General features: G+C 40.7%; 1 protein-coding gene across 1 annotated transcript; it reads left to right on the top strand.

Moving 5' to 3' along the window:
- The first annotated feature begins 417 nt into the window (after positions 1-417).
- LOC118429774 (protein krueppel-like) lies at positions 418-2,567 on the top strand. Its single transcript, XM_035840407.1, has one exon. It carries the CDS (start codon positions 435-437, stop codon positions 885-887), a length of 453 nt encoding a protein of 150 aa, XP_035696300.1. The 5' UTR covers positions 418-434; the 3' UTR covers positions 888-2,567.
- The last annotated feature ends 9,607 nt before the right edge of the window (positions 2,568-12,174 follow it).

The raw sequence follows: 12,174 nt of genomic DNA on the forward strand, positions 1-12,174 counted from the left end.
CTGGGGAGGGGTTCAGTAGGGTAGACAAAGGTGTGAAAGTGTACAGGTGTGAGGAGTGCAGCAAACAGTTCAGTGTACTGTGTAATCTGAAGAGACACATGCAGACTCACACAGGGGACAAACCCTACATGTGTGGGGAGTGCAGCAGGCAGTTCAGTCAGTTGAGTCATCTGAAAACTCACATGCGTACTCACACAGGGGAGAAACCCTACAAGTGTGAGGAGTGCAGCAGGCAGTTCAGTCAGCTGTGTCATCTGAAAACTCACATGCGTACTCACACAGGGGAGAAACCCTACAAGTGTGAGGAGTGCAGCAGGCAGTTCAGTCGGCTGGGTGATCTGAAGAAACACATGCATACTCACACAGGTGAGAAACCCTACAGGTGTGAGGAGTGTAGCAGGCAGTTCAGTCAGCTGGGCAATCTAAAGAAACACATGCTGACTCACACAGGTGAGAAACCTTACAGGTGTGAGGAGTGTAGCAGGCAGTTTAGCGACCATGGTAAACTGAAGACACACATGCGGACTCACACAGGGGAAAAACCCTACAGGTGTGAGAAGTGCAGCAGGCAGTTCTGTCAGCTGGGTGATCTTAAGAAACACATACGTACTCACACAGGGGAGAAACCCTACAGGTGTGAGGAGTGCAGTAGGCACTTCAGTCAGCTGGATGAGCTGAAGACTCACATGCGGACTCACACAGGGGAGAAGCCCTATAAGTGTGAGAAGTGCAGCAAGCAGTTTAGTACATCAAGCCATCTGAAGAGACATATGCGTACTCACACAGGGGAGAAACCGTACAAGTGTGGGGAGTGTAGCAGGCAGTTCAGCGCGTCAAGAAATCTGAAGAAACACATGCGGACTCACCTACAGGGAGAAAATGTATAAATGTGTCGGCCATGACCAGCATTTTACTACAAGTTGGTTTCAAGGTTCATGCATAATGTGAAAGCTCTTTTGATATTAGAAATGATGCGAGTGCTCAGCCTCAGTGCTGTCGATTAGAATACAATGAAATCATGCAGATGAGAAAGCCCACCAGTTGATGTGTAGAGATTGGTTTGAAAAACCAAAGTTTACAAGGAAATAGCAAGTGCTAAAACATTCCTTTATCCTGTATCCTGCATAGCTGGCTCAGCTTGCTAACCACCATAGCTTGTGAGTGGAATGATTGAGCCAGCAGTTACTACGGAGGATGGTACTCCAGTTAGAATTAAAATCTACTATGTTACGGAGGATGGTACCCAGAGTAACATCGCTTTACTTAGAAGTTAGAACTGAAATCTAGTATGTATATGTATCTTTGTAGAATACATGTAGACTATACTCTGATGAGTATTTATATAGATAAGCTGATATAATGGATCTTCTGCTTAAGTTAACACACCAGGTAAGGTTGTTGTAAATAAGAGATCATCCAGTGTTGTAGTTACTGATACTGTTAGTTATTTTCAGGTAATGTTTGCATGTTCGTTCCTGATCAGGTAGTTTGTAGTTGGAAGTTTTGTTATTTTATAGAGTTTGCAAACTTTGCATAGTTGTACATAGTTATATACATTTTGTTTTCATAGATATTCCTACTAATAATCATATTCGTTATAAGTTAACCAACAACTTACTGTAGCAGCATTCTGGTTCGTTTTCTGTTAATGTTGTATAGTTTTATATGCATATATAAGTAGTTCTGTAACAATATTACTCTCTTTCTTACTCTTAGGGTTAACTTTCTGACAACATATAGTAGCAACTGTTTTTTTTTCTGACTTAAAGTTTAATCTTCACCATTTTGTAGTTCAATATTTACAGTCAAATAAAATTAGATCCAGATGTTGGCTGTTTTGTAGGTTATTTAAGAGACAAGGAAGGATGGTTTGTTTGTTTGAACTTTTATTTTTTCATGAGAAGCTTAAATCGACCGACAGGCTACTTTTCAATGAAGTCATGAGGGAAAAGGTTAGGGTCAGATAAGATATAACAGAGATAGAGATTGGTGGGTATGTTTGGACATGTCACTGCACTTTTGCATCGCCTGATGATTTTACAAAGACAAAAGTTTCTACCCCAAAGTAACATATTGTTACTTTAAAAGGAGGGGGCCAAGTATTTGATTGTGATTTAAGAACACCTATGGTGTATCAATTGTAGACTTGCTGTTACATAATGGAAGCACTGTCACATTTATGAACAGCCAGAAACCAGGCCAGAATTATCTGAATCATAAACACGTAATGTTGTTGTCCACAATTCATGTTACAAGTAAAAAGTCTAACGTTACATTCGTCATGTGAACATATTTTTTGAAACCGACATAGGAATACAAGTTGCAAGCAGGATATAAGCTGAATGCAAGATACTTATATTCCTTGCAAATGTATAAGACAAATCTCAGTAACGTATCTTAGTCTCAGCCTTAAAACTTGAGAAAAAAAACACGAAAATATTCAAATTTTATTTTGTACCGAAACTTAAAACAAATCTATTACAATAAAAGTATACCCTGTCCACCTCTGTTCCCAGCCAACTGGCACCATTCGACCCTCCTACTCCCGTAAAAGTCACTCCGCTTTGCACGTCTCCGCTTTGCACGTCAAAAACAGGCTTGGCATGGACGGTATGGTTTGTTAGATTACTTAGATATATAGAATAGCCTACCCCCCTCACGAATGGAACAGCCCAGTGTGGACTGTGGAGTTTCCGAGAATACACTCACGTGGACTTAGATGTGTGTGTCAGTGTGCTTATTTATCCCTGAGTAAAGAGGGACGGAAAGTAAGCTTAACATGGTTTGCAGTAGTTTTACAGATGGCACGAAGACAATCTGTACATATGTGATGCCACATATACAATGCACGATGTCTGATTTTTAGGCACACACAAAGTAGGCGCCAAGCGTACTTTAATCAACATATAACATTTACGCCTGCTTTAAGGCGTTCTTTAGCATGTTTGAGTGAGTGTAATTATGTGTTGGTGTATCAAGAATCTGGCTAGAAAATAAAATTCTTGTACGGAATCAGAATGGACTTCCAGAGTTTTTAACGTTTTGCCAGTAAAGCAAAGATGATGTACTGAATAATGATCGCTGAGGCCAAAATGATTTTAAATATGGCCGTTAATACCAAATGGGTGATGCTATTAGAATAATTTATTTCCCAATACTAGGAGCTGATAAATAGTTAATTTGGCAGTTGGCGCGTTGGTAACGTTCACGTATTAACCCTCGTGCCATCGTGACGTCAACTTCAGACAATCAACACGCCTGTCTAATCAAACATTGTTTTCTCCACTCCGTTGCGTAACGTCCACACCGAGCTCCAGTCTGAGGGGTACAGCTGAAGAAAACGCCCGAGGACAGCTCTTCGTCACTTCCTTACCCACTGAGTGGCAACTGATGATTTTCTGACCAGCTTTAGAGGTATGTTTGGTGAAAGCTAAGGTGAGTATCTTTCCAGAATCCAGATCACCTGATGAAAAGTAGTTAATTATGACCTACCCAATGAAGGCAACTGGAAGCTGCCAAAATGTCGCGGATTAAAAAAAATCATGGCAACATCAACAGCAACATTACAGTCAAACCTGCCCGAGCGACCACCTCTTCTCAGCGACCACCTGGCCATTTCGACCGCTTTGTCTCGGTCCCGATTTATTTTCCCATTGACGTAAGCATTAAGCGACCTTTGCTCAACGACCACCTGGCCAACGCGACCGGCCCAAATTGGGACCCATAACGACCACATCATTTTCAAAATTGAGGTTTTCATCGATTTTTGATGATAACTAGCGCGATTTTGTGCCGAAATTGGCCAGTTTGCGTCAGATTTTGGGGTTGAAGTTAGAGTTTACAGTGTGCGTGTTGTATTTGGCATTAAAGACCTCGCTTCTTTGCGTGCGTGCAGTGTGCTTGCTATTTGCCATGTAACACAACGGAAACCATTTATACTTTGCATCGGGCATGTTTTGAGTTGATACTCTTCTCAGCGACCACCTGTCCAAATCGACCGTTTTTTTTCGGTCCCCCGGGTGGTCGTTTTGGGCAGGTTTGACTTCCAACTAAGTCATCAATTTTAACTTCCAACTAAGTCATCAATTTGAAGGAACTATTCATAGGATCAAATCCTTAGAAAAGGCATTTTGTTGGAATTTTCACATTTTAAAGATGTTTATAGGGCATGATATCGACTCAAGCTCTCGTAACCCGATCGTCTCTTACCGGATCAGTCACACCAATTTGATTTCTTCTGATTCGTTTCGATATTATTGTGTAGAAGCATGTCTATATCTATATTTACATATTGTGGTACCACCAACGAAACAAGTTCCTCTAAGTCTTATCAATGTTTCAATTTTCCTATTTCATGATAAAGTAAATTTGTCAAATTTCATGCTTGAAATGTCAGCACTCAGGAATGTTGACTACTAGCCAGTTTCTTATTTACTGCTTTTTCACCCGCCCTCCCCGTTATCGTCCTGCAACAATCTCAGAACCAAGGAATTACATTGATGTGGCTCAATATTCTTATCTGGTCGAAACGGCGTCAGGAAAATTTTAGTGAAAAGCAAGAACAGTAAACAACCTCCATGCCTAATGTTAATATTCAAATAGCCAGCTTCAGACAATCAACATAACCATATGATTCGGTACGACTGCTCTACGGCTGTTTAGTCAGAGCTGATGAAGCATTCATTCTGCATGCACAATAACAAATTCGTGTAACAAAATGCTATTCTGCTTTTTTGTGTAGCATGGCTCAATATGTTACGGATTGGTCTATAGTCTGACTTCACGTGACTTCGAGTATGGAGCATCCTTGCTCCTCGATATACAGCCCTCATACTCGTATTCAAACGTACAGCTTCAGACATTCAACGTGAACAATGATGCAAACATATCAATAAAACAAATCTAACTTAGCATGAAAGTGAATTAATCTGTGTTGGTAAACTACATTATGGCACTAAACTTCATCTTAAGTTAGATAAAGTTTAGTTCGTGCCAGAACACTAATCTAAGGCACTCCATTTTGGAACAGGTAATGAAGTAAGTATCATGGCGCGCTATCTTTCAAATGTTGATATTGTTTATTTGGTTGTTTGTTGGTTTATCAACTCCTTTAGCTGTCACATGTAGATGGAACAGCTAAACTTTCAGGAGCAACAAATACACACAGAAAACATGGACAGCATAACATAACATAGCAGTTATGTCATGATTACTAGTACTAACAATAAATCCGCATGTGCTGACACAATGGTAGCTTATACTATTGGATGTATGATAATAAATGTAATCATAATCTTATTAATTGTATATATTTTACCACCATTACCTTTTGCTGTTTAGGTTTGTACGAGAACTATTAATATGAAAAACGTTAGTCATTACTTCATTTACATGTATCACCTTTGCTTGAAAGATTTCTTTTTCGGTGTTGTTGTGTTTCTGGTGTTGTGTTTCTGGTTTAGCAACTCAAGAAGCAATGGATGGATTGCCATAAAGTCTTATTTGTGGCCCGTAGGTCTTACCCTATCAAAGAAAAAAAATAAATTTTACTCAATGAAAAAAAAACTGTCAGAGAAAAGTATGTCTTCAATGAGACTAATAACTCCCACAATTACAGCAAAACTATTGATACAAAGATTAATTGTTTCACAACAGCGTTGCAGAGTTAAAATTGTCAAATACTTTAAAAGAGGAGCCATTTCATTGTTTTGCCTAGGTAACAGACGACATGGGGAGAAAGCTACGACACCTGCTGATTTTCATTCTCATCATCCTGAAGGAGCCAAGCATACCAGAAGCCGGCTGCAGCTGTGCATCGTCATCAAGCTGTGACTGCAGCAACCGGGGCCTCTCCAGCATCCCCCATGACCTCGGAAAATCCATCCACCAGCTACAATTGAAACGTAACCAGATAACAATGATTCAGGCTGGTACATTTGTAAATCTGCCCCATCTACAAAAGTTGTACCTATCCTCCAACCAGATAACAATGATTCAGGCTGGTTCATTTGTAAATCTACCCCAGCTACACACTTTGCAACTGACGTCCAACAAGATAACAATGATTCAGGCTGGTACATTTGTAAATCTGCCCCATCTACAAAAGTTGTACCTATCCTCCAACCAGATAACAATGATTCAGGCTGGTTCATTTGTAAATCTACCCCAGCTACATACTTTGCAACTGAAGTCCAACAAGATAACAATGATTCAGGCTGGTACATTTGTAAATCCTCCCCATCTACAAAAGTTGTACCTATCCTCCAACCAGATAACAACGATTCAGCCTGGTTCATTTGTAAATCTACCCCAGCTACATACTTTGCAACTGAAGTCCAACAAGATAACAATAATTCAGGCTGGTACATTTGTACATCTGCCCCTTCTACAAGAGTTGTACCTATCCTTAAACCAGATAACAATGATTCAGGCTGGTTCATTTGTAAATCTACCCCAGCTACAAGACTTCCACCTGTCCTACAACCAGATAACAGTGATTCAGGCTGGTACATTTGCAAATCTGCCCCATCTACAAGAGTTGTCCCTGTACACCAACCAGATATCAATGATTATGGAAGGTGCATTTGTAAATCTACCCCAGCTACAAACGTTGTACCTATCCTACAACCAGATATCAATGATTCAGGCAGGTTCATTTGTAAATCTACCCGGGCTACAAACGTTGTACCTATTCTCCAACAAGATAACACTGATTCAGGCTGGTTCATTTGTAAATCTACCCCAGCTACATACTTTGCAACTGAAGTCCAACAAGATAACAATGATTCAGGCTGGTACATTTGTAAATCTATCCCGGCTACGACTGTTGTACCTATCCTCCAACCAGATCACAATGATTCAGGCTGGTTCATTTGTAAATCTACCCCAGCTACATACTTTGCAACTGAAGTCCAACAATATAACAATGATTCAGGCTGGTACATTTGTAAATCTGACCCATCTACAAGAGTTGTCCCTGCACACCAACCAGATATCAATGATAATGGAAAGTGCATTTGTAAACCTGCCAAAGCTTCAAAGTTTATACCTTATGAACAACAAGATGTCTGCTATTCCTCCTTTAGCTTTTAGCTTGCTGCCACATCATCTCGTCATAAAACTGGACAGGAACCCCTGGCAGTGTGACTGTAAGATGGTTCCCTTTAGGCTAGATTCGACTAAATTTCCTTCATTTAAAGATCAGGTAATCTGTGCACAGCCCACCAACTTACAGGGACATAAGCTTACAGATGTCAGTCCTGAAGACTTGGTATGTGCGGAGCCAACCATATCAGCACTGACTGTTAATGTCCATGTAACCTTTAACAACTATGATAAAACAGCCGGCTCAACAACAGGTCCTGCAGATGATAAGACTAAACAAAGAGGAACAATAGCTTCACCCCTTCAAGCAACTTCAGACAGACCACAAACTGGCAAAACAATAACAACAATAACTCCTCAAACCACTTCCAAGGAATCTGTTCCCAGTTTCCCCATACATATTCTCATTGGCTCTGTCTGTGGTTCAATAGCTGGCATTGCCCTGATCGGCACAGTCATTTTCACAATTTGGTGCAAGAGGAGGACCAAGAGTCCTCCTTCAGACCCTTCAGCTAGAAACCCCTCGTATGGCACAGGGCAGATTGATTTAATCATGCAAGGTCTCCTGTACAAAGCCGTAGGTCAGCATCAGGCTACCACTAAATCCAACCCAAACACCACAGCTGCTCTAATGACCAGTGGTCATGATCACCAGTATGAAGATATAGACAAACAACACAATCAGACAGGACAGGGTCAGTCTCAGACCATCACTGAATCCAACCCAAACACAACAGCTGCTTTAATGACCAGTGATCATGATCACCAGTATGAAGATATAGACAAACAACACAATCAGACAGGACAGGATCAGTCTCAGACCATCACTGAATCCAACCCAAACACCACAGCTGCTTTAATGACCAGTGATGATTATCACCAGTATGAAGATATAGACAAGCAACACAATCAGACAGGGCAGGCCCAGTCTCAGGCCATCACTCAATCCAACCCAAACACCACAACAGTTACTGCTTTAATGACCAGTGGTCATGATCACCAGCATGAAGATATGGACAAACAACACAATCAGACAGGTCAGGGTCAGTCTCAGGCCATCACTGAATCCAACCCAAACACCACAGCTGCTCTAATGACTAGTGGTCATGATCACCAGTATGAAGATATCGACAAACAACACAATCAGACAGGTCAGGGTCAGTCTCATACTAAATCCAACCCAAACACCACAACTGCTTTAATGACCAGTGGTCATGATCACCAGAATGAAGATACAGACAAACAACACAATCAGACAGGTCAGGGTCAGTCTCATACTAAATCCAACCCAAACACCACACCTGCTTTAATGACCAGTGGTCATGATCACCAGCATGAAGATATCGACAAACAACACAATCAGACAGGTCAGGGTCAGTCTCAGGCCATCACTGAATCCAACCCAAACACCACAGCTGCTCTAATGACTAGTGGTCATGATCACCAGTATGAAGATATCGACAAACAACACAATCAGACAGGACAGGGTCAGTCTCAGACCATCACTGAATCCAACCCAAACACCACAGCTACTTTAATGACCAGTGGTCATGATCACCAGAATGAAGATATAGACAAACAACACACTCAGACAGGTCAGGGTCAGTCTCATACTAAATCCAACCCAAACACCACACCTGCTTTAATGACCAGTGGTCATGATCACCAGCATGAAGATATCGACAAACAACACAATCAGACAGGTCAGGGTCAGTCTCAGGCCATCACTGAATCCAACCCAAACACCACAGCTGCTCTAATGACTAGTGGTCATGATCACCAGTATGAAGATATCGACAAACAACACAATCAGACAGGACAGGGTCAGTCTCAGACCATCACTGAATCCAACCCAAACACCACAGCTACTTTAATGACCAGTGGTCATGATCACCAGAATGAAGATATAGACAAACAACACAATCAGACAGGTCAGGGTCAGTCTCATACTAATTCCAACTCAAACACCACAACTGCTTTAATGACCAGTGGTCACGATCATCAGTACGGAGATATGACCCAACATAATCATCTAGAGTGTGGCCAGATCTTTAACACAAACATCACAGCTGCTGTAGCAACCAGTGGCCATGACCAACAATATGTAGACATGAACCAACATAATCAGACAGGGAAGGACTATCAGGCTATCATGGAAGCGAGAAACCCCTCGTATGGCAGAAGGCAGATTGATTCAATGGAAAGTCCCCTGTACAAAGCCGTAGGTCAGCATAAGGCCACCACTGAATCCAACCCAAACACCACAGCTGTTTTAATGGCCAGTGACCATAATCACCAGAATGAAGATATAGACAAACAACACAATCAGACTGGTCAGGGTCAGTCTCAACACAATCAGACAGGGCAGGGTCAGTCTCAGGCCAATTAGGATCTGTGCCTTGTTACAACTTACTTGTAGTGGATAATCATCACAACAGTAGTCTGTGTAACACAAACTCTGCTGTCCAGGGCTGTAACTGGCCGGCGGATGTTGGGCGGGCTGCTATAAGCGAGATTTAATCAGGCTAATCACAACAGGTGCATTCAGATATAATTAACACATCATTATACTGTACTATGTACAGTATGTATTGTTTAGACAAGGGGTGAAGACCGCGAAAACTGCGAACATAAAACCACCATGAAAATTTCCGCATTTTATTACTATAGATGAATTGTGATGATATTTGACATGTTGGACTTTTTTTGCATTTCAATATAGGAATATCATTCACTTAATCCTCTCAGCACGAAGGATTCAAATGAAATTTATCTTACATCTACTACTAGTATTCATTATATTTCAGCCTTTTTTTTACATTCCGATTATTTTTTATTACATGGAGCTACCAGATTGATTGCAGGTTCGTCTAGATAAGACATAATGAAGGATTCCTAATCTACCACAAATTTCCTTATCCAGATGTTCTATCTGCAAAGTGACAGTAGCTCTATACACCTTTCTCACGCGGCGGCCATGATAGATCGAAGAAGAGGTCAATGAGGCAAACAGACAAAACTTATTTCTAAAATCAGTTCCCATTTAGTTTTCCCCCAAACCACACAAATTTTCATGATATAAGATAGAATAGTAAATATTACAAGAAGTGTTATGCACCGAAAGATGTAGCAATTTATAGTAGTGTAGACTGACCCCATAGTCCCTTAAGAGATGCAAAATAACAACATAATAATGCAAATTGTTAACGAATTTGCAGCCATTCACTTATTGGTCGATTTCCTAATTGGCAGGCTACCATTGGTCGAACTGCTAATTATGATGGACAGCCTTTTGTTTGCCACATTGAACTCGTTTTAGATCTATCATGGCCGCCGCGTGAGAAAGGTGTATATCAGCCGGAAGCATACATTGCACCTAAGCCAGTAGGGGTGGGTACTGGTTCAGAAAATTTAGGTACAGGTACGGTCCAGGTCCAGAAGACCAGGTCCAGGTCCGGACCTGAATCTGGACCTAATTGTCTGCACTCACTCACTCACTATCCGTTGTTTGATTATACTGCTGCTGGGGTCCCTGACACGGGTAGGCAGCAGTCGGGTAGTCATCACACCCCGCTTGCAAAAACTTGTAAATGGACAATACTCAAGACAAAGGTCCATTTTACTACAAAGGAATCTGTTTCATGGAGTAGCTGACTTCCACCAGTGTTTCAATATCCTTCATGTAAACAACACTAATGCAATCAAACTTAGACCAAGTTGGACAACAAACAAAATGTCAACTCTCCTCTACACCACTCTTGTTATTTTCTTGGACTGGTAAACCCCAAAACACGCATGCCGGTGTAATCTGTTCATTTTCTAAATGGTCCAAAATCTGGTCCACTGATTTTTTCAGGTCCGGTTTTTCTGAACCAGTCCAACAAGAAAAAACAATTTTGTTCTGATACATTGTACTGGTACCCACCCCAATAAGCCATCTATTGTCTTCGAATCCCTAAAAGCTGTCTGCAACTTTGAACATGGATCATCTAAATTGCACACTTGGTTTTCAGTTGACATTGACAAATTCAGGCAAAACCCTACAATCCTGATAAATCATGTTAAAGCTGATTAAGAAGTAAACGTTAAATAACACTTATGTCTGGTTGAATTTTTTAAGACAATTCAATCTCTACAACTGGATAAATAAATAAAAATTGACTTCCAGATGTTTTGAGAGACACCTGTCACTTCTTCAGCATCACTACGAATGAATTATAAGAACAATTAAGTCAATACAAGTACATTTAACTTGAAAAACAGCTGAACATGTCAAAGACTCTAACATAGGATCGTATGCAAATGTCACTCATGAATATTGAAGAAGAACTTGTGGATGTTATTTAAAAATGTATGGAAGTAAATCTTGTCTTTAAGCATTGTTTACCTAGATGTCTAACCTTACTAAACGTACCCTGTGGTATCAAATTATAAGTTTTCTTATTGGCTTTTTTGTCCCGTACGCTGACAGAAGTTAACTTGCATACATAGTTGTTCTTGCCATAAATATGCTGATACGCTATATCCTGTGGAATATTTGTTATGAGAGAGAGAGAGAGAGAGAGAGAGAGAGAGAGAGAGAGAGAGAACTGGTTTATTTATCTAAACATACACAAAGTAATATACAAGATGGTAGTCCGAGAACTAAATTGCCTCGTACATTGTACAGGAGAGGCTGGCGCTTAGGAGTACAACAATGGAATGTCCTGCCTAAGTGCATTAATCTAATTATACTTATCACAATTTCCACTTAACTGTACACACCCAGAAGGATATATATATATATATCAATAAAATATACCCCTTTGAAATTATATGTTACAACTTTTCCATTTCCTTCTCAGCTTTTTTGTCCCGTATGCTGACACTCTTGTTCCCCCTGATGTAAAATCTACAGGGTTTTTTAGCCCACTCTTCCCCAGCGGAGTCTATCCCTATCCCTATCCTAGTATGATGTCAGAGTCTGTCACATCGTCTCCTGGCTCCAGCCATATAAAGGGACATGTTGCAAGGTCCTGCTGGTTCATTGTAGCCCTAGAAAAAGGCGATAAAACAGACAAACTTATCAAA

The sequence above is a fragment of the Branchiostoma floridae genome, chromosome 13 (genome assembly GCF_000003815.2).
Source record: "Branchiostoma floridae strain S238N-H82 chromosome 13, Bfl_VNyyK, whole genome shotgun sequence".
NCBI lineage: Eukaryota > Metazoa > Chordata > Leptocardii > Amphioxiformes > Branchiostomatidae > Branchiostoma > Branchiostoma floridae.

Coding starts and splice junctions, on each gene's coding strand:
- LOC118429774 (XM_035840407.1), top strand. CDS start 435: ATGCTGACTCACACAGGTGAGAAACCTTACAGGTGTGAGGAGTGTAGC.